At 45.9% G+C, this 27,255-nt stretch overlaps 1 protein-coding gene and 1 pseudogene across 1 annotated transcript; one reads left to right on the top strand and one right to left on the bottom strand.

The window, feature by feature from the left end:
• The first annotated feature begins 1,986 nt into the window (after nucleotides 1-1,986).
• Nucleotides 1,987-8,905, top strand: LOC128929149 (cTAGE family member 9-like; annotated as a pseudogene).
• Nucleotides 8,906-12,271: 3,366 nt separating this feature from the next.
• CCKBR (cholecystokinin B receptor) lies at nucleotides 12,272-22,169 on the bottom strand. Its single transcript, XM_002807311.7, has 5 exons — nucleotides 21,927-22,169; nucleotides 14,462-14,713; nucleotides 14,045-14,294; nucleotides 13,577-13,749; nucleotides 12,272-13,390 (listed from the first exon to the last, which is right to left on the bottom strand). The coding sequence occupies exons 1-5, from the start codon at nucleotides 22,075-22,077 to the stop codon at nucleotides 12,852-12,854; spliced, it is 1,365 nt and encodes a 454-aa protein (XP_002807357.2). The 5' UTR covers nucleotides 22,078-22,169; the 3' UTR covers nucleotides 12,272-12,851.
• Nucleotides 22,170-27,255: the final 5,086 nt, after the last annotated feature.

The following is a 27,255-nucleotide window of genomic DNA, read 5'->3' as shown; positions in this document are numbered from 1 at the left end:
AACACTAAGTCTAACTCTTCTTACGCTATGTGCCTCGTACGATGATAAGCACTTTATATGCATTGTTTTACTTAACTTTCAAAATGGCAGTATAAGGTTAATATAATATTACCGTTTTACACCTGAGACTGAAACTCACTTAGACAATGTGCACAAAATCACACAACTTTTAAAAAATAGAATTAGGACTGGAAAGACTTGAAAGAAGACAATACAGTATAATGAAAAGAGAAAACACTTTGAAGTCAGATACCCGAGCTCAGTTCTTGGCTGTATTCTGGCTGTAGAACCTTGCATAACTCCCTTAAGCTTTCTTAGCTTCACTTTCTTTGTTTTTGAACAAGGAGAAATGTTCTGTAGAAATATTCTGAGAATGAAATGAATCGGTCTATATAAAATGCCTATCATATAGAATTAGTTCTTACCACTGCCTTCCTCTATCACTCGACCAGGCTCAGTCATCTTCCTCCTGCATCATGCTGCTCTCAGGCTGATAAGAGAAATTAGGCAGGAACACATGATTATGACAAAAGAGAGAAAGCTATAGTACCATACAAGTATACAAGCTTTGTCAGAATGACCAAGTAGGACTTCATGGGGACAGTGATATTAAAACTACACCTGACATGTCTTATCGGATTCCAAGAAATGGAAAAAAACAGCTCCTGGCTGCTATTTCGTGGTCATTAGGAGCCCAGGACCCAGCTAGAGGGGGCTAACAGCTCAAGGTAGCCTTTAGGAGGGACAGTGGAGTGCTAGGGAGCCTATGGGCCAGCCTACTCCCACCTGCAGAGCAATTGACATGAGAGAGAAAGGCCCAATATCTGCCTACAGCTTCTCAGACCAGCTGGGATTCTATTTTTAAGCATCCCTGTCATAGTTGACAGCTTGGAACGCCTTCTCCCTTCTTTTCTTCCTTCTTCCTGCCTCTTGCAGCCCAGAATCCTGTAGAAACGATAGATGGGAGCAAACCCCAGCACTGGTAAACAGAAAACCAGTGACTTTCTCACTGTTTTCTACTCCATCTAGCCTTCTCCAGGGTAGTTAGCGGGAGTATTTTAGAGGCATATTGGCTGTGAAGCTAATGAGGCTTAAATTTTAGGGCTCCTCACCTGCCCAGGCCCCTTCAAAGGCCCTGGTCAGGGTCCCAGAAATTTTGCATCTGCAGCTGTGTATTATTTTTCTTTCTTAAATAAAGAGCACCCCCCAATTTTATATACTTTGGGTCCCACAAACTCATATCTGCTCCTCATGGGTGTGTCGTCTTCTTCCGCATCTCCAGCCCAGTATCTACTTCAACACCATTATTCTATCTTGTTCTAACTCACTGTATGACCTTGGGCAGCTCACATTCCTGCTCTGGGCCTCAGTTTTCCCTGTCTGTTACAAGACGAAGCATGAAAAGGCCCTCTCTCCAATATACTATGCCTCTGATTATCTACGTATTCCCCTTGGTGAGGTTCTCAGTTCCTGTTCATCCTTTTTTGTCATTGTTTGTGGAGAGGTGATATTGCTGGTCTTTGCCTGTCTCTGGGGCTAGATTATTCTTTTTATTTTTTTTTTCTCCTTGACAAATGTTTTTATTATTAAAAAGCAAAAGTAATTAACACAATATTATATTACCAATTTTAAAAAAAAAACAGTTAAATAGGGGTTAGGCCCGGACCTGCGCCACCTTAAGATGTAAAGTGTAACAAGGGGTGGGCAGTGTGGGCCTGTGAGGCCTGTGGGTGTCAGCTTCCCCCAGCTCCTCCAGCAGCCGTCTCCACAGTGGTCTGCTCCAGTTGTTGCATGTGGATTCTGGTTCCAGACTGAAGGCTACCTGTTCTCCAGTGACCTTTGCCGCCCCCTGCCCCTGTCCACAGCTCCCCCTGCAGCCGGTTCCTCAGTGGTCTGCTCCAGTTCCAGACTGAAGGCTACTCATTCCACGTGCTTATTGTGAACCCCAACAGGCTGAGGTTACTGCGGCGACCACCAGAACAGCCTGTTCCGCTATGTAGGAGCCCGGAGCTACTCCTCAGCCCTAGTTGGGGCTGGTCATGGAGAAGCTACACAGGATTGTGGCAGCACTGCCGGAAAGCATGGTATCAAATTCTAATGGCTTTCCATGGGAATTAGTGATATGGACAGGTGTTATTGGATTTTTTGCTATTCCCCTTTTTTTGTGGAGAAGTTTTAGATCAGTTAGGAGTTGGCTATATGTGAGAAGAGAGAAAAAGCTTGCTGTAGTGCTTTGTGAGCAAATTAAAGAAAAATGTAAACTACTTGAAAAATTGAGTTTTCTACAAAAAAGCTATGAAGGCTATGAAGGAGAGTCATCTTTACAGGACGTCAGCTTCAAGAAGGAGGCAGCAGAAGCACAAAGTTTGGAGGCAAACTGTGAAAAGCTGAGCAGGTCCATTTCTGAAATGGAGGATGAAATACTGTATGTAAAAAAATAGTTAAAAGAGAAATACAGATATTCTAGACAACATCAGTTGATGGCGGATATTTTAGAAATTAGACAGTCTCTAGAAGATCTGGCAAAATCCCTCAAATCACAACTAGCTGAAGCCAAAATGCCCTTCAATATATTTCAAATGAATGGAGAACAACTGAAGATAGCATTAAAACATGTTTTGAATGAAAATTCTCAACTTCAGGAAAGCCAGAAACATCTTTTGCAAGAAGCTGAAGTATGGAAAGAACAAGTGAGTGAACTTAATAAACAGAAAATAATATTTGAGGATTCCAAAGTCACACAGAACAAGTTCTAAATGACAAAGACAATCACGTTAAGACGCTGACTAAACACTTGCTGAAGATGAAAGATTGGGCTGCTATGCTTGGAGAAGACATAATGGATGATCATAACTCAAAAGTAGAAATGAAGAGTGAATCAGAAAATGGTGCTTCCTTAGCTGATCCTCCAAAAGGAGCTTTGAAGAAACTGATTCATGCTGCTAAGTTAAATGCTTCTTTAAAAATTTTAGAAGGGGAAAGAAACCAAATTTACATTTAGTTGTCCAAAATTGAGAAAACAGAGAAGCAGCTTATGGGGCATATTAAACATCTTCAGTCTGAACAAGCATCTTGGCAGTCAGAAAACAGATTTTGAAAGTGAGAATCAGAAGCTTCAACAGAAACTTGAAGTAATGACTGAATTACATGAAGAAACAACAGTGAGATTTTAAAAAACATTAACTATAGAGGAAAATTACCAGTTAGAGAGACGAGAAACTTTCTAAACAAGGCAAAAAGATCAACTATACCACTGACCAGGTGGACAAGTATAGAAAGCAAGCCCAACATCTTGAAAAAGAGTTGGAAAGAACGAGTCTTTCTTATCAAGAGCAGATTTTACGCCCTTAAAAAAAAAAAGCACATGACAATTGGTTGGCAGCTCAGACTGCTGAAATAAACCTCAATGGCTTAAGGAAGGAAAATGCTAAGGACAGACAAAAATTAACTGACACAGAGATGAAATTCAAATTTTTGCATAAAGATCCTTCTGCAGTTGATTTTCCAAACACAGGATTTGGCAGAGAGCATTACACATATGTTACCGATATGAGAAGAGGAACTCCTTTCCCCCCACCTCCTCCAGGAACACTGCTTGGAGTTTCTCCACATGATTTTCCACCAAGCGATTTCCCAGGTCCACCATATGCTCCATTTGCACTGAGGAATGCATATCCACCCAGGGGTTTTCCTCCGAATCTTCCACCAAGACCTGGATTTTTCCCCCCAACCCCCAAATATTTAAGGTAAAAGCGAGTTCCTTTCAGGGTTGATCCATCTTCTAATGACCCTGCTACTGAACAAAAATAATTCTGATTGATCTCGAGCTCCCTTCAAGATGCTTCTGCCTTCTGATAAGCCTGCTACTGAGCATCCAAAACAACAGCAAGACAGCTGGCAGTCCTTGTGTTCTCCTCCAAAGTAGTTGTTACTGACCTTGAGTCTCCATTAAGATTGATTCCAACTTAGAGTGAACCTGTCACTGAACATCTGACACCACAACAACAAAGCTGGCAGTCTTTGTGTTCTCCTTCCAAATAGATGTGACTGATCTCAAGTCCCCATCAGGGTTGACTCTGCCTTCAAGTGAGCCTGCCACTGATCATCCCACAACACAGCAAGAAAGCCGGCAGTCTACTCTTCCCAAGTAGATGTGACTGATCTCCAGTCCCCATCAGGGTTAACTCTACCTTCAAGTGAGCCTGCCACTGAACATCCGGCACCACGGCAAGAAAGCTTGTGGTCTTTGTGTTCTCCTCCCAAGTAATTGTGACTGATCATGAGTCCCTGTCAGGGTTGATATCATCTTTAAGTGAGCCTGCCAGTGAACATCTGGCACCACAGCAGGAAAGTTGGTGATCCTTGTGTTCTCCTCCCAAGTACTTTGGAAGGATGTTGAATCCCTGTCTGATTAACTTTTGCCTTCAAGCGAGCCTGCCACTGAATGAACATCCAACACCACAACAAGAAATCTGGTAGTCTTGTTATTTTCCTAGAACTATTTGTGACTTATCTCAAATCCCTGTCAGGGTTGACTCTGCCTGCAAGTGAATCTACCACTGAACATCTACCACCACAGCAGGACAGCTGGTGGTCCTTGTGTTTTCCTCCCAAATACATGTGACTGATCTCAAGTCCCTGTCATGGTGGACTGTCTTCAAGTGAACCTACCACAGATCATCCTGCATCACAGCAATAAAGCTGTTGGTCTTTATGTTCTCCTCCCAAGTAGTTATGTCTGATCCTGAGTCCCTGTGAGGGTTGATTACACATTCAAGTGAGTCTGCCACTGAACATCCTGCACCAGGGCAAGAAAGCTGGTGGTCTTTGTGTTCCCCTCCCAAGTAGTTTTGACTGATCTTGAGTCCCCGTGAGATTTGTTTCCAACTTCAAGTGAGCATGGCACTGAACATCTGGCACCACAGCAAGAAAGCTGGCAGTCTTTGGGTTCTCCTCTCAAGTAGTTGTGACTGATCTTGAGTCCCCATCAGCATTGACTCCGCCTTCAAGTGAGTCTGCCACTGAACATCCAGCACCACAAGAAGAAAGCTGGCTGTCTTTGTGTTCTCCCAAGTTGTTGTGACTGATCTCCAGTCCCCATCAGGGTTGATTCCATTTTAAAGTGAGCCTGCCACTGAACATCTGGCACCACAGCAATAAAGTTGTCAGTCTTGGTTTTCTCCTTGCAACTACTTGTGACCGATCTCAAGTCACTGTCATGGATGACTCTTCCTTGAAGTGAGCCTGCCACTGATCATCCTGCACTACAGCAATAAAGCTGGTGGTCTTTGTGTTCTTACACGTAGTTGTGACTGATCTTGAGTCCCCATCACAGTTGATTCCACATTCAAGTGAGCCTGCAACTGAATATCTGGCACCAGGGCAAGAAAGCTGGTTGTCTTCCCAAGTAGTTGTGGCGGGTCTCAAGTCCCCATGAGGGTTGACTTCGTCTTGAAGTGAGCCTGCCACTGAATATCCAGCACCACAGCAATAAAGCTGGCACTGTTTGGGTTCTCCTCCCAAGTAAATGTTACTGATCTCCAATCCCCATCAGGGTTGACTCTGCCTTCAAGTAAGCCTGCCACTGAACATCCAGCACCACAGCAAGAAAGCTGGTTGTCTTTTGTTCTCTTCCCAAGTAGTTGTGACTGATCTTAAGTCCCCCTGAGGGTTGACTCTGCTTTTGAAGAAGCCTGCCACTGAACATCTGGGACTAGGACAAGAAAGCTAGTGGTCTTTGCGTTCTCCTCCCAAGTAGTTCTGACAGATCTGGAGTCCCTGTCAGGGTTGACTCCTCCTTCAAGTGAGCCTGTCACTGAACATCTAGCACCACAGCAATAAAGCTGGCTGCCTTTTCTTCTCCTCCCAAGTAGTTGTGAATGATCTCGAGTCCCCATCAGGGTTGACTCTGCTTTCAAATAAGTCTGCCACTGAACATCCAGCACCAGGACAAGAAAGCTGGTGGTCATTGTGTTCTCCTCCCAGGTAGTTGTGGCTGATCTCAATTCCCGGTCAGGGTTGACTCCACCTTCAAGTGAGCCAGCCACTGAACATCCGGCACTGCAGTAATAAAGCTGGTGGTCTTTGTGTTCTCCTCCCAAGTAGTTGTGACTGATCTCGAGTCCCCGTCAGGGTTTACATTGCCTTCAAGTCAGCGTGCCATGGAATGAACATCTGACACCACAGCAAGAGCAGTATTTATATTCTCCTCCGAAGTTTTTGTTACTGATCTCAACTCCCGGTCACAGTTTACACTGCCTTCAAGTGAGCCTGCCACTGAACATCCAGCCCCACTGCAAGAAAGCTGGTTGTCTTAGTGTTCTCCTCTTAAGTAATGTAACTGAGTTAGAGTCCCCACCAGTGTTGACTCCACCTTCAGCTGAGCCTGCAACTGAATATCTGGCACCACAGCAAGAAAGCTGGCAGTCTTTGTGTTCTCCTCCCAAGTAGTTGTGACTAATCTCCAGTCCCCAACAGGGATGACTCTGCATCAAGTGAGCCTGCCACTGAACATTCGGCACCACAGCAATAAAGCTGGTGGTCTTTATGTTCTCCTCCCAAGTAGTTGTGACTGATCTTGAGTCCCAGTCAAGGTTGACTCTGCCTTCAAGTGAGCCTGCCACTGAATATCTGGCACCACCACAAGAAAGCTGCAGTTTAAATGTTCTCTTCCCAAGTACTTGTGACTGATCTTGAGTCCCTGTCAGGGTTGACTGTGCTTTTAAGTTAGCCTGCCACTGAACATCCAGCACCATAGCAAGAAAGCTGGCGATTATGTTCTCTTCCCAAATAGTTCTGACTGATCTCAAGTCCATGACAGGGTTGACTCTGCCTTCAAGTGAGCATGCCACTGATCACCCAGCATCACAGCAAGAAAGCTGGAAGTACAATGAGTCTGACTGGAGATCAGTCACAAGTATGTGGGAGGAGAACACAAAGACCACAAGCTTTCTTGCCCTGGTGACTGATGTCCAGCAGCAGGCTCATGAGAAGGTAGGGTCAACCCTGACAGGGACCCGAGACCAGTCCCAACTAGTTTGCTCTACCAAGTAGTTGTGACTGACCTCGAGTGTTGACTCTGCCTTCATGTGAGCCTGCCACTGAACATCCAGCACCACAGCAAGAAAGCTGGTAGACTTTCTGTTCTCCTTCCACGTACTTCTGACTGATCTTGATTCCCCATCAGGGTTGACACCGCCTTCACATGAAACTGCCACTGGACATCCGGCACCACAGCAAGAAAGCTGGTGGTCTATGTGTTCTCCTCTCAAGTACTTGTGACTGAACTTGAGTCCCCGTCAGGGTTGACTGTGCCTTTAAAGGCTGCCACTGAACATCCAGCAGCACAGCAAGGAAGCTGGTGGTTGTGTTCTCCACCCAAATAGTTCCAACTGATCTCAAGTTCCTGATTCTGCCTTCAAGTGAGCATGCCACTGAACATCTGGCATCACAGCAAGAAAGCTGGCAGTATGATGAGTTTGACTGGAGATCAGTCACAAATACTTGGAATGAGAAGACAAAGACCTTCAGATTTCTGGCAGTGGTGCCAGATGTCCAGTGGCAGGCTCACTTGAAGGCAGGGTCAACCCCGACAGGGACCCGAGATCAGTCCCAACTATTTTGTGTTCTACCAAGTAGTTGTGAATGATCTTTAGTCCCTGTCAGAATTGACCCTGCCCTCCAGCAAGCCCACCACTGAACACCCAACACCACAGCAACAAAGCTGGCAGGCTTTATGTTCTCCTCCCAAGTAGTTGTGACTGATCTCGAGTCCCTGTCATGGTTGTTTCCACCTTGAAGTGAGCCTGCCACTGAACACCCAGTACCACAGCAATAAAGATGGAGGGCTTTATGTTCTCCTCCCAAGTAGTTGTGACTGATCTTGTGTCCCCATCACAGTTGATTTCACCTTCATGTGAGCCTGCCACTGAACATCCAGCAACACAGCAAGAAAGCGGTGGTCTTGGTGTTCTCCTCCCAAGTACTTGTGACTGATCTTCAGTCCTCATCAGGGTTCACTCTGCCTTCTAGTGAGCCTGCCACTGAACATCTGGCACCAGAGCAAGAAAGCTGGCGGTCTTTGTGTTCTCTCCCAAGTACTTTCCACAGAGCTCAAGTACCCGTCATGGTTCACTTTGCCTTCAAGTGAGCCTCCCATGCAATGAACGTTCGACAGCACAGCAAGAAAGCTGGTAGTCTTTGCATTCTCCTCTCAAGTATTTGTGACTGACCTCCATTCACTGTGAGGGATGACTCTGCCTTCAAGTGAGCCTGCCACTGAACATCTGGCACCACAGGAAGAAAACTGGTGGTCTTTGTGTTCCCTTCCAAGTAGTTGTGACTGATGTGGAGTCCCCATCAGGGTTGATTCCACCTTCAAGTAAGCCTGCCACTGAACATCCAGCAGCACAGCAAAAAAGCTGGTGGTCTTTGTGTTCTCCCCCTATGTATTTGTGACTGATCTTGAGTCACCATCAGGGTTGACTTCACCTTCAAGCGAGACTGCCACTGAACATCTGGCACCACAGAAAGAAATATGATGGTCTTTGTGTACTCCCAGGTACTTACTGCTGATCTTGAGTCCCCATCAGGGTTGACTCTGCCTTCAAGTGAGCCTGCCACCGGATATTTGGCACCACCGCAAGAAAGCTCATGGTCTTTGTGTTCTTTTCACAGGTACTTATGACTGTTTTCGAGTCCTCATTAGGGTTGACTTTGCCATCAAGTAAGCCTACCACTGAACATCCAGCACCATGGCAAGAAAGCTGGTGGTCTTTGTGTTCTTTTCCCAAGTAGTTGTGACTGATCTCGAGTCCCCGTCAGGGTAGACTCTGCCTTCAAGTGAGCCTGTCAGTGAACATCCGGTACTACAGCAAGAAAGCTGATAATATTTGTTTCCTTACTGTGTTTGTAGATAAATGTGAATGTAACTTCATGCTTAATGAAATAAATTTTGTTGATTAAAAAAATAAAAGAGACTCCTTCTCCCATTAAATTTTCTTGGCACCCTTGTCAAAAATCAACTGACATCTGGATTCTCAGTTCTGGTCCATTGACCTATATGTCTCTTCCATGCCGGTATGTAGAGTCTTCATTACTGTTGATTTGTAGTAAAATTTGAAATCTAGAAGTGGGAGTACTCTACTTTGCTCTTCTTTTTACAAAATGGCTTTGGTAATTCTGAATTGTTTCTATTTCCATATGAATTTTAGAGCCAGCTCGTTGGTTTCTGGGAACAAAAGCAACTTGAATTGTGATAGAAATTGGATTGAATCTGTAGATCAACTTAGGGAATACTGCCATCTTGATTATACTAAGGTTTTCTTTTTTTTTGCCTTTATTTTTTCTTTTTATTTATTTATTTATTGCATTTTAGGTTTTGGGGTACATGTGTAGAACATGCAAGATCCACACACACATGACAGTGTGATTTGCTGCCTTCCTCCCCTTCACCTATATCTGACATTTCTCCCCATGCTATCTCTCCCCAACTCCCCACCCCCCCGCTGTCCCTCCCCTATTCCCCCAACAGACCCCAGTGTGTAGTGCTCCCCTCCCTGTGTTCGTATGTTCTCTTTGTTCAACACCCACCTATGAGTGAGAACATGTGGGATTTTATTTTCTGTTCTTGCATCAGTTTGCTGAGAATGATGTTCTCCAGGTTCATCCATGATCCTACAAAGAACATGAACTCATTGTTTTTTATTGCTGCATAATATTCCATGGTGTATATGTGCCACATTTTCCCTGTCCAGTCTATCATCAATGGGCATTTGGGTTGGTTCCAGGTCTTTGCTATTGTAAACTGTGCTGCAATGAACATTTGTGTGCATGTTTTCTTATAGCAGAATGATTTATAATCCTTTGGATATATACCCAGTAATGGGATTACAGGGTCAAATGGAATTTCTATTTCTAGGTCCTTGAGGAAATGCCACACTGTCTTCCACAACGGTTGAACTAATTTACTCTCCCTCCAGCAGTGTAGAGGTGTTGTGTTTTTCAGCTCCATCAATTCACTCATATTCCTCTCTAAGTTGTCCATTCTTGTTATCATTTCATCAAATCTTTTTTCAAGGTTCTTAGTTTCATTGCATTGATTTAGAAAATGTTCTTTTAGCTCATGGAAGTTTCTCATTACCCTCCTTCTGAAGTCTGATTCTGTCATTTCATCACACTCATTCTCCATCCAGCTTTGTTCCCTTGCTGGTGAGGAGTTGTGATCCCTTGTAGGAGGAGTGGTGTTCTGGTTTTGGGTGTTTTCCTCCTTTTTGCACTGGTTTCTTCCCATCTTTGTGGATTTATCCACCTGTCGTCTGTGTAGTTGCTGATTTTCAGATTGGGTCTCTGAGTGGAGGTCCAGATTGTTGATGATGAAGTTATTTCTGTTTCTTAGTTTTCCTTCTAACAGTCTGGCCCCTCTGCTGTAGGACTGCTGAGGTCCACCCCATGCCCTGCTTGCTTGGGGATCACCTGCAGCAGCTGCAGAACAGTAAGGGTTGCTACCAATTTCTTCTTCTGCTATCTTTGTCCCAGAATGATGCCCGCCAAATGTCAGTCTGATCAGTCTTTTGTGAGGTGACTCTTTGGCTATAGGGGGGTCAGGGAGCTGCTTGAGGAGACAGTCTGTTCTTTATAGGAGCTCAAGTGCTGAGCTGTGAGTTCTGTTGTTCATTCAGAGGTGCTAGGCAGGTATGTTTGAGTCTGCTACAGCAGAACTCATAAACCCCCTTTTTTTCCTCAGGTGCTCTGTCCTGGGGAGTTAGGGCTTTATTTATGAGTAACTGTTGTGCTGCTGCCTTTTTTTTTCAGGGCTGCCCTGCCCAGCAAGGAGGCAGCCTAGTCACTGTCTGCCTGCTGTGGCTTTGCTGAGCTGCTGTGGGCTCCACCCTGCTGCCGTGTGAGCTTCCCTGCAGTTTATATGGGTGTGGTTTGAACTGCCTCGGCAATGGTGGCCTGCCTCTGTAATGGCAGACTCTGCCTCTGTTATGGCGGGTTGCCTCGGCAACAGCAGGCTGTGTCAGCAATGGCGGACTACCTCCGTAGGGGTGGAGTTCCTTGGTAATGGTGGACCCCCCTCCCCCACCGAGCTGCACCATCCTGTGTTCAGCTGTGCTTGCCATGAAACTCTCAACCCTGAGTGTTTCCAATTGCATTTTTATTTTGTGGGGGTGGGACCTGCCAAGCCTGATCACCTGGCTCCCTGCCTCAGAGCCTTTTTTTTTTTTTAAGTTGAACAGTTGACTCTCTCCCAGGTGTTCCCGTCGCCTGCTGAAAGGGTGCTGGGATCTGTGTGATTTCCCGTGTGGCAACCCACTGCACTGGCTGAAACAGTGGTGCTGCCTGGGAATCTCCTGGCCTGGCTCCCTGTTTCAGACCTGTTTATTCAGATGAATGGGCAAATCTGCCTTCTCAGAGCTCAAATTGCCAGCTTAAAAGGGCAACCAGACCAGTGTATTTTGTATGGAGAGCTGCCGTGCCAGGGCACCAGCTGAAACAGCCTTGCTGGCCAAAACAGCTGCGCTTGCAACCCATGGGGCTCCTCTGCCTGGGAATCTCCTGGTCTGTGGGCAATAAAGATCTGTCTGGAAATGTGGTGTCCACTCACCCTCTGTGCATTCACTGAGAGCTGCAATCATGAGCTGCTCCTAAAGGGGTCATCTTGGATCTTCTCCTCCAGATTATTCTTAAAGTCAAAGGGAGACTGGGTTCTCAGACTCCTATTCAGGTTTTTATTGTTGTAGACTGGGTTCTCAGAGTCCTATTCAGGTTTTTTTATTGTAGTGCATCCATTTGGCAGAATTGTGGCCAAGTTTTGACACTGGGGAAGAGTGTACAATAAAAAATCCCTACTCTTTAATTAAGTTCTGTATATTTGTCATGGTCTGGTCTCTGGTGTTTCAAACACACATTGAATAAATTTAGTCTTATTATACAGTGCTTCCTCTTTTATCTTTTCATCAAAATTTAATAAGCATTTACTAATATAGTACCTTAACAGTGGCACCATTTTGGGAGAATGTGATCAGGAATCATGGTGTGTCATGGATGTGCCATTTTCCATCCCTGCTCAAGGTTACTGCAACATTGGAATGTAGGTAGAAAATGAAAACCTAGAGAGAACATGCACAGTGATATTGAGCCTCAGAGGCTGGGCTTTCTGGCAAGGGGTTGCCACAGTGGTGTGCAACAGTGGGAGAGACCCGACAGAAGGATATAATTGTAAAATCCTGTGCCCCATCACCTGCCCCAAAAGAATCCAGAAAGGAAGTTCAGGAGGCAGTCAAATAATTTATTATTTCTTGAAGAGTCTGGGTAAGGAAGGAGAGGGCAGGGCCACCATCCTTAACTGGAAAGGGGTGAAGAGACTTTTCAGTGCAGAACAGCCTGTTGGTCAGAGGTATGAGATTATGCCTGATGGTAGTTTCAGTGCTGATTGGGAAAGAGGATTGTGAGGTCAAACTGGGAGCATCCCAGAGTCAGTCCTGTGCCAGGCTCCATAGTCCCTAAAACGATCAATGCCATTAATCTATGTGTGTGAGAAGCAGGTAAGCCCTTGTCAGAGTTCCCACTGTGTAGAAACAGTTCACTGCTAGGGATGCTGTGTCTAAGACGCCTGCCATGTTTCTATGGGCAAGGCTCAGTCCCATATCAGAGGTGTGCCTCCTTTTTTGAGTAGGCTCCATTCTTATTTCTCTTGTGTCAGGTAAGCTACCTTTTCCTGTGCTTGCGGTTAGTCCATGCTACTGGGTGTCGGTCTCCTGCATCAGTTGTGGTTTGTGTTTTCAGTGTCTGGAAAGGGTCAGTGCTTGTCATTTTCCCTGCCTCAGCCCCCAGAGCCCCTCCACTCCTCAGCCAGGCCCCAGTGTGCTGATGGTGGTGTAGCTCAGCCTGGAGAGCGAAGCAATAGAGGGAGTGGGAGGGTCCTCATCGGGAAGAGGCCTGGGGCGAGCCCGTGGAGGCCGGGGGCAGCAGCGAGCGCACGTTTCCAGGCAGGCCTGGCGAAAGCGACGGTGCATGAAGCAGTAGACCAGGGGGTTGACACAGGCCGAGGCATAGCTCAGCAAGTGAATGAAGGAGATGGGAGCACCTGAGAGGGCTCGGTGTGCACCTGGGCCATCAAAGGCGCGCCACGTGTTGGCACTATAAACTGGCAACCAACATAGAAAAAAAAGCATGACAATCACCAGCAACATTCGCACCACGCGCTTCTTAGCCAGCAGCTTGGCCTGGGTGGGCCGGGAGCTGTGTCCCGGCCCAGTAGTGGGTGCCACCAGCGCGGAGAGCTCCAGGGCAGGCCGGGAACGTGGAAGCTGCACGTAGCAGCCATCGCTGTCTTCGCCACCCGCACCAGTCTCAGGCCGGCAACGCCCATTCTGGTGAACAGCACCTGAGCACAAAGGGTGGGCAGTCAGAGAAAAAGGCAAGAGTCCTCCCAATCTTCAACCCAATCCCCACCTGAGCTCGCAGGAGCCATAACCCCATTTCCGGCTTTCTCCTTCCATTATTTCAGCCCCACCCACTCCAGCAGGCCCCGTTGCCCTCCAAAGCTCCGCCTCTCCAGGATTTCGCTCACCTGGTCCAGTCCCTCCAGGCAGCCCGCCTTGGCTTCGGACCCTGCTTTGGCTCTCGCTGTCACTGTCGCTGTCAAAGCGAAGCCCTAAGTAGAGCTCGCGGGAGATAAGCCCGTAGGCCACCGCCATCACCACACCCGGGATGAAGAACAAGAGCAGGAGCAGCAGTACGGACCTGGAGGCAACACAGATCACTCGGGTTTCTGTCCAGCTACAATCGCAGATGGAGAAAGGGCCAAGGACTGGTGTTTCTAGGGCTGTGGCCAGGTACAGGTAGGATTTGGGGGTGCCGCTGGGAAGGGAGAGAGAACTGGGGAGGGGACCCAAACTGGAATTCCAGGGCGGTGGATGCAGAATAGGAATTGGCATGGTAATTCTCCGAGCAGCTGGAGGAAGATTCTGAGCAATGGTCTTAAGCATCTAGTGGGGGTGAGAAGGGAAATCCCAGGACAGGTTGTGGGCAAGCTCACCAGGTCTGGCGGACCCGTGCACTGGGCCAGCGATGCACACACTGCAGCACACGAGGTCCCACTGGTTGCACGATAGTGTACACGGGGTAGGGCACCATGAGCAGTCCGGACAGCAGCCACGTGGCTATGATCACGCGAGCTGCATGGGAGCGTGTCTGCCACACTCGCGCCTGCAGTGGTCGGCAGATGGCGCTGTAGCGCTCCAGTGCGATGGCCACGAGGCTTAGCGTGGACACACTCACAGACACCCCTAAGCAGAGGAAGAGAGAGGAAGGAGTCACCCAGGAAACTTGCACTACACAACCATCAGTGGGACTTCCTCATACCCCTCCCTGCCAACTGGGGAAGACTCCTACATCCACAAGGGCTTTAGGAGGGGAGAGTGGCAAGTAGGGATGGCTTGGTTGTCTCACCCACCCATGAGGTAGGAAACAGCCTTGCAGATGACTGTGCCAAAGACGAATGTGCCCATGAGATTGGGCAGGAGAGTGAAGGGCATGCAAGCCACAGCCAGCAGGAGGTCGCTGACTGCCAGTGAGAGGAGGAAGGCATTGGTGACGGTCCTCAGGCGGCGACTCAGTCCCAGGACCACGATGATGAGCACATTTCCTCCAACACTCATCAGGAAGATCACTGCATAAAGAGTGATTCTAACGGCCAGCTCCAATTCTGGGTAAGAAAAGGGAGAGGTGGCAGTAGAGGTCAGCCTTCATTCAGCCAAACCCCTCTCCATCCTTCTTATCCCCAACCCTCACTACCCTGCCAAATGCCTACATTCCCTACTCATGAACTGCTCAGTAAATGGTGAACTTGAATCCTTTAGCCTTCTAACCCCTTGAACTTTGGTTAACTTGGCCCAACTCTACCTTTCATTAAGAAAGCCTGTCTCTCCTCAAGGTTTGTTCCAAATCTTTCCTTCCCTTTGCAGCCAAATTTGTTATGAGGCTATTTGTGTCTTCTCATTCACTCTTCAATCCATTACAATATTCTGTACCCTATCACTGCATACTTCTTCCCAAGTACACTTACCTTTAACTGCTAAATTCAAAGGTCCTTTCTTAGCCTATTCTATTTGACCTTCCTGGAGTATTCTACACTGTTGGCAACCCGCTACCTTTTGAACCACATCAGATCATGTCTTTATTCTCTAAAAACAAAAGGAAAAATCCCTTCACTTACTCTCTACTGTCTGCAACCCCTCAGAATGTCATCAAGATCCTCCCAGAAGGGACCTCTTCCTCCCCACCCTCACTGCCCCCAGCTCCCGGCAATATACTAATTTAAGCAAGCCACTGGATGACTCAGTTTCTTGAATGCATCAATTGCACTTGTGATTCCCTCCCTGCTCAAGTTGGTTTCTCAGCCCAGAATACTCTTTCACCAACTCTCCCCAGAACTTCCACCCCCTATCACAAGCTTATTTTCTGTATCTGGTGAATTCCTATTCCTCCCTTGTTGGTCAAGACTCAAATTGACAGCTATTTCTTCTGTAAGGCCCTTCTGGACACCTCATTTAGTATTACTCTCCCCTTTCTCTAACCCATGCATGTTTCTTGCACAATGATTAAAGCCTATTTTACTTTCTGCCTTGTATTTTAATTCTTTCCAAACATTCATTCTCACTCTATAAACATTTACAGAGGACTCCGTTTGTGCCAGACACTGGGAACAAAGAGATGAACATGACAAACTCCCTGCCATTTGAGAGCTCACAGGGAAGAAGTAAACAGATGTGATAAGGAGTAAACAGGTGTGATAAGGAGTGAGGTTGAAGGATGTACAAGGTGCTGTCGGAGCTCATAGGACACCTGTGTGAGGCAGAGGGGCTGGGAGGCTGACCCCATTCTTTTGCGTCATTGTCTATTAAAAGATGGATTCATCTTTGGCCCACCATGTCGCAGCCAAGCATATTTAGACAAAATTGAATTGGATTGAACAGAATGGAGTCACTCACACTTACGGCCTCAGCATGAGAGGGATTAGAGCTCAAAGGTAGAGAGGGTAGGGGTAGAGCCTCCTAGGTTGCAGAGAAGGAAGGGCTCAAAGCTGCAGCCCTCTCTTCCAGAGTCCCATGCTTTGGCGGACTCTCATTTTAGCCTCCAAATTGAAAACTACAGCCATGCACTGAATAACGATGTTTTGGTAAATACAAATTTCACATATGATGCTGGTCTCATAAGATTATAATGAATAGCTGGGTACAGTGGCTCATATTTGCAATCCCAGCATTTTGGGAGGCCAAGGCAGGAAGATCACTTGAGTCCAGGAGCTTGAGATCAGCCTGAGCAACATAGCAAGACTCCATCTCTGCAAAACATAAAAAATTAGCTGGGTGTGGTGACACATTCCTACATTCATAGCTACTCAGGAGCTTAAGGCAGAAAGATTGCTTGAGCTCAGGAATTTGAGGCTGCAGTGAGCTATGATAGTGCCACTGCACTCCAGCCTGCACAACAGAGTAAGACTCTGTCTCAAACAAAACCCAAAACCACAACAACAACAAAAGATTATAATGGAGCTGAGAAATTTCTATCACCTAGTTATATTATTGTAACACTGCAGCATAATGCATTATGCATGTGTTTGTGGGAATGCTGGTATAAACGAACCTACTCTGCTATCAGCCATATGAAAGCCTAGCACATTCAATTATGTACATAATACTTGATAATGATAATAAATGACTATGTGACTTGATGTATTTACTATATTATACTTTTAATCCCTATTTTAGAATATACTCTTACTTATTTTTCAAAAATGTTAACTATAAAACAGCCTCAGGCAGGTCCTTTAGGATGTATTCCAGAATAAAGCACTGCTATTATAGGAGATGACAGCTCCATGTGTGTTCTTGCCCTGACGACCTTCCAGTGGGACAAGATGTGCAGGTGGAAGGTGGCAAAAGTTATCCTGACCCTGTGTACCCCAATGTGCGTGTTTGTGTCTTAGTTTTTAACAGAAAGGTTTAAAAAGCAAAAAAGAAAAAAAAAGTTAAAAACAGAAAAATGCTTATAAGAATACTAAAAAAGTTCCTCTGCATTGATCGAAAAAGAAGGAAAAAAGATTATAAAAAAAGAAAATATTTTTGTGTAGCCATACAATGTATTTTTTGTTTTATGCTGTTATTGCAAAAGAGTCAAAAAGTTACAGTATGCTAAGGTTAATTTTTAAACAAGAAAAATTTTAAAAATGAATGTAGCCTAAGCACACAGTGTTTATAAAGTGTACAGTAGTGTGCAGTAATGCCTTTACATTACGGAATGCCTTTATATTCACCCACCACTCACTGACTTACCCAGAACGACGTCTACTCCTGCAAGTGCCATTTATGGTAAGTTCCCTATACAGGTGTATCATTTTTTATCTTTTACACAGTATTTTCACTGTACCTTTTCTATGTTTAGATATGTTTAGATACACAAATACATAATATTATGTTACTCTTTCCTGCAGTATTCAGCACAGCAACTTACTGTACAGGTTTGTAGCCTGGGAGCAATAGGCTGTACCGTATAGCCTAGGTGTGTAGTGGGCTATACAATTTAGGTTTGTGTGAGTACACTCTATGATATTTACATGACAATGAAATCAGAAATCACCTAACGATGCCTTTCTCACAAGGTATCTCCATCATTAGGTAATGTATGACTGTGTTTTCTTATAATAACCAATTTATTTAGAAATTGTAGACATCAAATAAATGCTATTTATAAAAACTTCCAAACTGAACTCAGAAGTAACATTATTTGCTCAAGTCTACACACCTGTTAAGGGGCTGAATCAGAATAGAAGCCAAGTCCCTGGATCCCTAAAATGCTTTGCCTCCTACTGTTTGTTCCTTCAGTACTCTCTCATTCATCATACTGCCTCCTCTTAATCAAATCTCATCAAATGCCTTTCTCCCTCTCTCTACACTCAACCATGGCATTTCTCACTGTATTAGTATGTATGTAATTCTCTGTCTTCCCCACTAGACTAGGAGCTTCTTGAGGACAGGGGCAAGGTCCATCTCATTCTCCAGTATATTCCTAGCACTCAGCATAATGTCCAGCACAGAGGAGGTAGTCAACACATGCTTTTTAATGAATCTTGGGTGATTCTGTCTTTCAATACGGAAGTACACCTGCATTCCCCCTCCTCATCCATCCCTCATCTCTGCAGATGTGCTCCAGCATGCCCTCTCTTCTCTGCCTCTGTCTTTTTGGAGACACATGTTGGAAGGTACTTCTGGGGGTCAGTGAGAGGCTATGATTTCAGATGCATAACTTTTGTTTTTATATACAAACCATCTATGTTTCCTTTAGAAGCAGGCTTCTCTCTATAAGGAAGGATTATGGAAGGCTTATAGGTGACATAATTTGAGGGGAGTAAGTGTGTATGGTGGGGAATAAAGGACTTTTAGGAGGGAGACCTCTGTCAGAGAGGTCCTTGGACTCAGAAAGAAAAGAGCTGGTGGTTTATCTTGCACTCTCTGTTTCTCCTTGAAATCCATTGTCCTCCCACCCCCCAGCCCCCCACCTCTTTAATTTTTCTAGTTCCATTATCTTGCTTACATCCTCCTCTGGATGTCTTTCTTCAACTAGTTATTGATGCAATTGCCACACCTCAGGTTGGTACAGTACTCTGAAGTATGAAAAGAAATTTCTCATTCATTTATCCAGCTGACATGTCCCATGTGTGTGCCCTTGAACTTGGCTAATTGTGTGTGGATAATAATAAAATGAAAGTGAGTAGTGTTAGATGGATGGGTAACACCAAACTGACTTCAGACAATATTAAAGTGAGTGTGGTAACATTTGTCTTTTTATGGGTAGTATCTGAGTGAACATGGGTAATACTCAAGTCTGCATGGATTATATAAGGCGAATAAAGTGGTAACATCCAAATTTCTATTGGTAACATTTGAGTGAACCTGGGTAACATATGCCTCTGTGGGGATAATATCTGAGTGAGTGTGGCTGACAGGGACTCTGTGTGTAACATCCGACTGGCTGAGTAACATCCAAATGTGTGAGCAGCATTTAGATGAGTGAGGCAAATTTTTGCACCTGTGCTCTGAATTGCTTCACATCCGCTTTCACAGGGACTCTTCTCTATTGATTATCCCCTTTCTCATCTGTACCTTCAATCTTCCTCTCTCGGCCCAGCCACCATCAAATATTTAAAAAAGCTCTTGTTTAAAAATGCACACACACACACACACACACACACACACACACACACGACAAACCTACCCACATGTCACCCCCCCCAATCTCATGCTATTTTTGGCTGCTTTTCTCTCTCTCTCCCTCTCTCTCTCTCTCTCTCTCTCTCTCTCTCTCTTTCTTTCTTTCTTTCCCTATCAAACTTCTTGAAAGTTTTGGCCATATATCCTGGTTCGCTTCTCATAATCCCCTCTCCCACCAGCCCAATCTTCAGCCTACCATAGTTAAGCCTCAATACCTACAACTCCTATTTTCTTGTTATTGAATGTGAAGGATGCTGTTCTGACTGTGCTGTTTTTATTTATCTAATTTATGTCAATAGCATTTGACATCACTTACCCCAACATGCTTGAAACTCTCTTTTTCTTGCCTTCTGGAAGGGCATAGTTCCTGCCTTTCTGATAGTTTCATCTGAATATCCTTCATGGATTCTCCTGCTGCTGCCTGGCTTTTAAATAGCGTTCTTCTGCAGAGTCCTGACCCGGCACCTATTTTCTTCTCATTCTATATAACGTTTTATGATTTTAACTATTCTCCTGGTTTCTACCTCTTGCAGGCAAAGACCTTCTTCAAGTCTGTATTTCCACCCCAGATCTTCCCTATACGTTCTAGACCCCTGGAATCAACAGCTTACTAGGTAACATCACCGGAATGTCCCACTAACATTTAAACTTAGTGGATTCCAAGCTGAATTTATAATTCCCTCTTCCAAACCTGTTTCTGCTGTTTTGTTATTTTTCTCATTGTATACAATTGCTATAGCACCAATATCCATTCAACTGTCCAAGTTAGAAATCTGAATGTCATCCCTTGACCTCTTCCATACTCTCTGCTTCGAATCTGTTGATTCCATTTCCAGAAGAGGCTTTCAAATATATCCACTTCTCTCCATCCACATTGCCATCACCTTAGTCTCAGCTAGTACCATCTTTCCCCCAGACCAGTGTAATATTGTAACCTTCTAAAGTATCCCCCTGCCTTCCATCTCCTGTCTTCCAATCCATTCTCTACATTGTAGAACTAATCCCAGTAGTACTACTGAACCTTTTAGTAGTTCCTGTTGCCTGTAGGATAAAGTCCACATTCCATGGTCAGGTCTAGTAGGCTCTCTGCAAACCCTCTGGGCTAATCTCCACCCTGTTCATTATTCCCCTCTTAAATTATATGTTCTAGCCACTCAAAACTACGTCACAGTGGATAAAAGTGCCGTGAATTCAAACTTTGAGCTTTTCATATATCTTGTCCTTTTCCTTGGGATGCTTTCTGTCTCTCCTGCCTGTTTACTTGGTTGGCTCTCCCATATATATGTACATTATATATATTTTCCAACAGGAAGCTTAGAGTCAATCCCCCTAATCTTTTTGACTTTATATCTCATTTCCTCAAGAGGCCAACCTTAATTCTGAAGGAGGCTAGGCTGGGCTAGAGGTGCTCCTCTTGCATTCCCACTGTCTTTTTCCTATCAAGGCTCTTCTACTTCGTGCTGCAATCCCCTGCTGCTCTGTCTCACCCACTAAACTCTGAGCTCCTTGAAGCAGGGATTGTGTCAGTTTTGTTCAACTTACATTTCCACTGCCTAGCACAATCTCTGGTTCAATAAATATTGGCTGAATGACAGAATCCAAGTGTGAGTGTGTAACAACTGGGCTGAGAAAGCATCAATTATTTCGTGGGGTAAATAAATATGTGGATTACAATTTATTCCAACTTTCCCTTCTTGAGCTTAGAAAAATTTCCTTTTGCTTAACATTGTTCCTTCACCTAGAATCCCACTCCTTCCTTTTCTGTCCACTCAACTTCAGACCCTGCTTCAAGGTTCTGGCCTCTGTAAAGTTCTTCTGGTGCCCACAGTTTAGACCTTTTCATGGGACTTCCATGGTGTCTGTGATTTTTCCATTTGCTTGTTTTCCCTCTGTACTTGGCTATGAGCCATGAGGGTCTATTTTGCCCTTGTGCCCCCAGCACCTAGTCTAGGGCTGGAGAAGGAGCTTGGAAGACAGCTGGAGACATTACTTGCAGACAGAGAGAGAGAGACCACAGAGCCTTGAAAGCTCCAAGATGGGAGTCAGGGGGTTTGAGGATGAGTGAAATGGAGACAGACAGCTCTAAAGAGCATCCCCTACTGTTCAGCCTAATTCAGATTCGAGGATCTTTTTTGGGTGGCTGGGGGCTGGGCTGGGGTGTCAGATGTGACCACAATTTCGACTTCCCATTCAAGCTTTCCACAGGGCTCCCTCCCTCCGCCGGCCCCCTTCTTTCCCCAATCTTGCCTTCCTTTCTTGCTTTCCTTCTCTGTTGTGGCTTTGTGAACTAGGTGTAAAAGGAAAAGCAGATCTTCAAGGGTTGGCAAGAGGAGGTCCTCGCCTTCTGACTGGTGTCAAGGAGGGGCTGCGTGTTGGGGAGAGGGCTGTTTTGGGGTGAGCAGGAGCTCTGGGTGTAACCGGGGGACCAGGATGTGAAGGAGTTCCGACCAGGTGGTGTGAAGCTGTGATGAAGTTGTGAGCTGTGGGGGTGAAGGTGTGAGGGGGGCTGTTTGGGGGCTGAGGCAGTACTATGAGGGGCATGGTGTGGGCGTTTGAGGAGGTAGTGTGGAGCTCGTGGGGGGGGGACTTATAAGTGTTCTGGGGTACAGTGAGGAGGAGCTTGTGGAGGGGGCTGAGGGAGGCACCCACCTCTTGTCCCGGCTCCGCGAATGCGAGGGGGCTCGCAGCTGAGGTTTCCCGCACTGCTGCTGTTGAGGAGAGGCGCCCCCGGGCGGCACAGGGAAGCCCCCGGCCCGGGTCCGGTGCCCTGCACGCTCCGGTTCAGCTTTAGCAGCTCCATGGCCCCCGCCGAGCCCGGCGCCGTACTCAGCTTGGCCCGGCGGGCTCCAGCCGCGGCTCCACCGGCTCACGCTGCGATTCCGACTCAGACTCCCGCCGCCCTCCTCCCCCGCCCCCCTGCCCCGCCCGGTCCCCGCCCCCAGCCCAGGCCCCAGCCCTCCGCTCTCCCGCTGCTCTCCCCGCCTGGGTTCGCGTCCCTCCGCCAGCCTCCGTCCCACCAGGTGACTGCGCGCCCCCTCCCCGGCTAGGGAGTTCTGCCCCTCCCTGTGCGACTGTCCTGCAGGCTCGCCCCCTCCCTAGATCTCTTCCGTCTTCTCCTAGAGATTTCTCTCCTGCCCACCTCCCTTTATCACTCGCCCCCACCCCCGATTCTGGGGAATGAGAGAGGAGCAGGAGAGCGAGTGTTGGCAGCGCAGGGGGAGGCTGCGGGGAAGGGAGGGTAGGAGGCGTTGTGTAGGTAGGGACGCTGCCTGGGATTCAACATCTTTCTCTGGTGTAACAGGGAACGTGGAGGTGGCGTTGGAGACCGGGGCTGCGTGCGTCACCTGCTGAGGAGCGGATGCTTTAGTCTGCGCCTAGCGCCGCGTTTACCGTACTGTGTCGCAGTGGCCGCAGTGACCGTGACACTATTGCTACCGTAGTTTCCTGCAGCTCCTCGCTGCGGGACTGGGGTAGCTCCTGCATCTGTCTCCGCGCCCTCCACCTCCTGTCTCAGGCTCGACACTCGGGCTTCCACTCAAGGTTCCCAAGGAGCCCTCCACAGCTGAGCGGGAGTTGGGGTGGAGCCCGGGGGAAGCCTTGCCCCGAGGAAAGGGCTTCCGGGAGGAAACGTCTGACTTGGGTGTTGAGGGCAGTTGGGGTGGTGCCGAGTAAGGTGAGGATGGGATATAGTTCTAGCGCCAGCCCCGGGCAGGCAAAAGAGGAGATGGTTGGTTTTCTACACCGTCTCCAGGCAGCGCCCACGCCCACCCGACACGCGAATGCTACCTGTTTGCTTTCAGTGCAGGCAAAGCCGCCTGTGTAGGGTGTCAGGTTCCCACGAGAGGGGGCTGGAAGGAGACAGGGTCACTGGGGTGCAACGAGAACAGGGCTGAAGGGGGCCGGACTGTACTGGGTTCAGCTTCTCCGGCAGGATTTGCCTCTTCTACTGTTTCAGCCCTACTCCCTGTGCATTCTCCTATCCATTCCTTTTCTTCCCCAAAGTCCTATCCATTCTTCAGATTCTAAATGAGCTCCAATACGTTGTGAAATTGCGTCTTCTGACCCCCAGCAGTAGCTGTAAGAGGTGAGGCGGGGGTGGGGAGGATGGGGGGGCATCAGTAGAGAATGGAGTCTGGTTTTATGCAGGATTCAGCAAGCCCTTATTCAATTAATCTTTTAGAGCGGACCTGGTTCAGCCAGCCCTGAGTTTATAGGGGCTGAAGCATTGAAAGAGTTTATGCATGGGATGGGTGGGGACATCATCACCTGTTCCCCCTTCCCTTCCTCCTGGCACTGCCTGTCTTGCCCATCAAAGAGCCCTGGACCAGAGGAGCTTGATTTGCTATTTGTTCAACTTCAGCACAGGTGGGGCCTCAGATAACGGGCTTAACTTTTCCCACATTGGATGGCAGTACGATGAGGAGCGAAGGGAGCAAAGGAAATGTAGGGGAAAGGGGAATGAAAGTAGAGGTAGATGAACATTCACTTATTTAGCAAACTATGCCAGTTCTAAAGGTGCACGCTAGTTGTCTGATATAGTTTGTCCCTGAGTAGCACCTACTCTAACGGGGATTTTCCCAAGTAAGCCAATTATTGCAATATACAGTCATTAAGTACATCCACCAGGATGTACAAATCAGAAACTTAGGAATTATCATTGATGCCTTACTCCCTTATGCTCCTTCACCCCTGTGCTGGATGCTGTGATGCTAAGTCCAGAACTCTCTTCAAAAATGAAGGATTTATTTTCCAGCTGCTGAAAGTGCTGCTGAAAGATGGCCCTCAGCTGTAAGAACCCTTCACAAGTTGCCTAGGCAGAAGAAAGCCAGCTCATCCAAAGGCTGTGCTCTCTTTCTTGGGCATTCCATATCCTATGACCAATCAGCACAGAGGTATAAAGGTTTAGTCCCCTCAACCCAGTGGTGGACAACTCTGAAAGATGCTCACAACCCCACAGCTCCTCATAGGGTTGACTGAGGTCTTTGTCGGGACTGAATTACTGCTCAGCTTCTCCTTTTGCTCAATCCTATTTTCATCTTCTCTCTTGCACAGGTGTTAACTCCAAGAGCACTTCTTAGTAAACATCCTCCACAGTAATCTTTGTTTGAGAGTCTGCTTCCTTTGGAACATAACCACATCACTCCCATATTGAATCAATCACCAAGTCCTGTTGATTTTAGCTACTGAGTGTTTCTTGAATCTGTCTGCTTATGTATCCACTAATATTACCCTACTCTTGAACTACATGCCTAGCCTCCTATGTGGCCACCACATTTTACTCATGCCTCCTTACATCAGTCCTCCACCTTATAGCCAAAGTACTATGCTCAGAATACAAATCTGACTATCCCACTCTTTCAATCTTTGCTTTTGGGATAGAGAAAACATTTTAACAGAATCTAGAAAGCCTATGTGGCCTGGCTCCCACTTACCTTTCTGGCCACATTATTTCAAGTCACTATGATTCTTGTTCTCTCCACTGTAGACACACTGGCCTTTCTTTAGTTACTCCCTCTTTTTTTTTGCTACTTTTCTTTTTCTTGTTTTGCTATATGTCCTCCAGCTACATGGCTTTTCCATGTACTCTCTGGAAGCTTCTTCTTTCCTTCCTTACCTAATTAACACTGACTCATCCATCTGATCTCAGCTCAAGTTGCATTTCTTCAGGGACATTTTCCCTGGCTTTCTCTCCTTGGGTAGGCAGAATTAGAAGATGACCCTCAGTAACTCTCACCCTTATATAATCTTCTCTTGTATGTGGGTGGACCTGTGCATATGACGAAATACTACTCCCACAATGATGTTATATGGCAAAAGGGATTTTGCAGATGGAATTAATTTTACTAATCAGTTTATCTCAAGAGAGTATCTGTTTAGTCCTAACCAAGTCACATGAGTTCTTTAAAAGCCAAGGGTTCTTTTTTTCTGGTTGGTAGCAGAAGAGGAAATCAAAGAGATTAGAAGAATGAGAAGAAGTCAGCACACTGTTGATAGCTTGAAGATAGAGGGGATCATGTGGCAAGGAATGCTGGTGGCTGTTGCAAGCTTGAGGGTGAAGGAGGGCAAAGGGCAAGTCCTGAGAGTGGCCTCTAGTTGACAGCAGGCTCTAGCTGATAGCAAAAGAACAGACTTCGGTCCTCCCCTGAGTCTGTAGAAGAGAATTCAGTCTGGCTGAAACCTTGATTTTTGATACCCTGAGCAGAGAACCCAGCCACACAGTGTAGACTTCTAGCCAATAGATCTGTGAGCTAATAAATGGGTGTTGTTTTTAGCCACTACATTCATGGTAATTTATTACAACAGCAGTAGATAAATAATATACCTTCTATCTCATGAGGCAGCAAATGCAGACCCTTGCAAGCCATGAAAGGAAGAATTGGGAGCATTGGAAATTTGTTAAGGTTTAGAAAGATTTGGAAAGATTGCAGTGGCAGCTAGTGTGGAGAGCAACTTAAAAGGTGGGACCAATTGGGAGTTCATGGCAGTAATTTGGGTGAGAGATGATAGTGGCTTGACCTAAAGTCATGCATATATTGGAAATGATTGATATAAGACCTATTTAGGAGGTAGAAACAGAATTTGAAGGTCATTTGCATGTGGAGGGTGAGAAAGAAGGATGAGATAAAAATGAATAAGGTTTTTGGTAACTGAATATAAATTATTTGATAATCACCTACTATGTTCAAGGTACATTACCTTTAAGTACATTTAATCCTCATGAAGAACCATGAATTTAGGTCCAATATTGTTGATCGCTATTTTAGATGAAAAAACTATGGCTTAGAGAGAGTTTAAGTAACTTGCCCAAAGCTGCAAAGCTACTAGGTGAAAGAGCCAGAATTCAAAATCAGGAATTTTGGAAATTAGAATTCAGTTGTTCATACCATGCTGCTTCCCATAATGAGTAGATATATTACTAAATTTCTCTGATTACTTTCTTTCTCTCATTTTATACCTTATTGTTTTCAAATTTTCTTGTCTCATAAAATCTCTAATTTCTTCTCCTACCCTGACACACACACACACACACACACACACACATACACACAGCATTCTTCACTCTCAATACATAACCTGGACTTCAACTTCATAGAGGAAATAGTAACTAGCAGAGAGCAACTCCCACATCAAATCTGTTCTGCTTTGGACATACTAAGTTTCAGATGTCTATTAGACATCTAAGCAGAATTCCAGTAGGAAGTTAAATATACAGATTGTATAGGAAGTAATGCAAACCACAGAAGTAGAGTGTGTAGAATAAGAACAAATGAAGGATCAAGTCAGACATTTAGAGAAGGCCATTATTTAAAGACTGGATAGAGAAAGATGAGCCTGCAAAAGACATCAAGAAAGAGTATACAGAGGGACAGAAGGAATCTAAGGAAGTGAAGCATCATAAAAGCTAAAAGAGAAGAGGTGCAAGAATAAACTGGTGAACTCATTCAAATGTTGCTCCTGGATAAGCAAAATGAGGACTGAGAAATGTGGTCCAAAATTAGTGATGTGGAGATCTTTGGCAACCTTAGAAAGAGCATTTTAGTGAGATTGTTGAGGCAGAAGACAGGGTAGGTGCACTGAAAACTGCCTGTGATGGGAGGAAGTGGAGTAAATGACTTCAGGCAACTCTTTAAGAAAGTAGTTATTAAGGAAATGGGATGGAGCTGGAGGAGGATGTCAAATGAAAGATTTTGTTTTTCTAAGATGGGAGGACTTGAACTTTTTCTCATTCTCTTTCTTTCTTTTTTCCTTTTTTTCTTTCTTTATCTTTCTTGTTTTGGAAGATGGAATTACTCCAATATATAAGAAGATATAGGAGAGACAGAATGGTTAATGAATAATGCGAGGTTCCTGAAAAGTCAGGGATGTATGAAATCCAGAGCAGAAGTGGAGGGCCCTAGCTTTTGATAGCAGTAGAGACTCAATTGTAAGAGGAAATCAGTAGAAGAAGATGATTATAGATGAAAACAAGTTACGGCCA

This window comes from Callithrix jacchus, chromosome 10 (assembly GCF_049354715.1).
Source record: "Callithrix jacchus isolate 240 chromosome 10, calJac240_pri, whole genome shotgun sequence".
NCBI classification, from domain to species: Eukaryota; Metazoa; Chordata; class Mammalia; order Primates; family Cebidae; genus Callithrix; species Callithrix jacchus.
The sequence above is the reverse complement of the archived record's forward strand: the minus strand, read 5'-3'. Positions and strand labels throughout refer to the sequence as shown.

What these genes read in the sequence shown, in the direction of transcription:
- CCKBR (XM_002807311.7), bottom strand. Translation starts at nt 22,077, where the DNA reads ATGGAGCTGCTAAAGCTGAACCGGAGCGTGCAGGGCACCGGACCCGGG. An exon ending in GGCTGTTTCCTACCTCATGG is followed by an intron (nt 14,295 to 14,461) that starts GTGGGTGAGACA and finishes TCCTCTGCTTAG; the next exon opens with GGGTGTCTGTGAGTGTGTCC. An exon ending in GCACGGGTCCGCCAGACCTG is followed by an intron (nt 13,750 to 14,044) that starts GTGAGCTTGCCC and finishes TGTTGCCTCCAG; the next exon opens with GTCCGTACTGCTGCTCCTGC.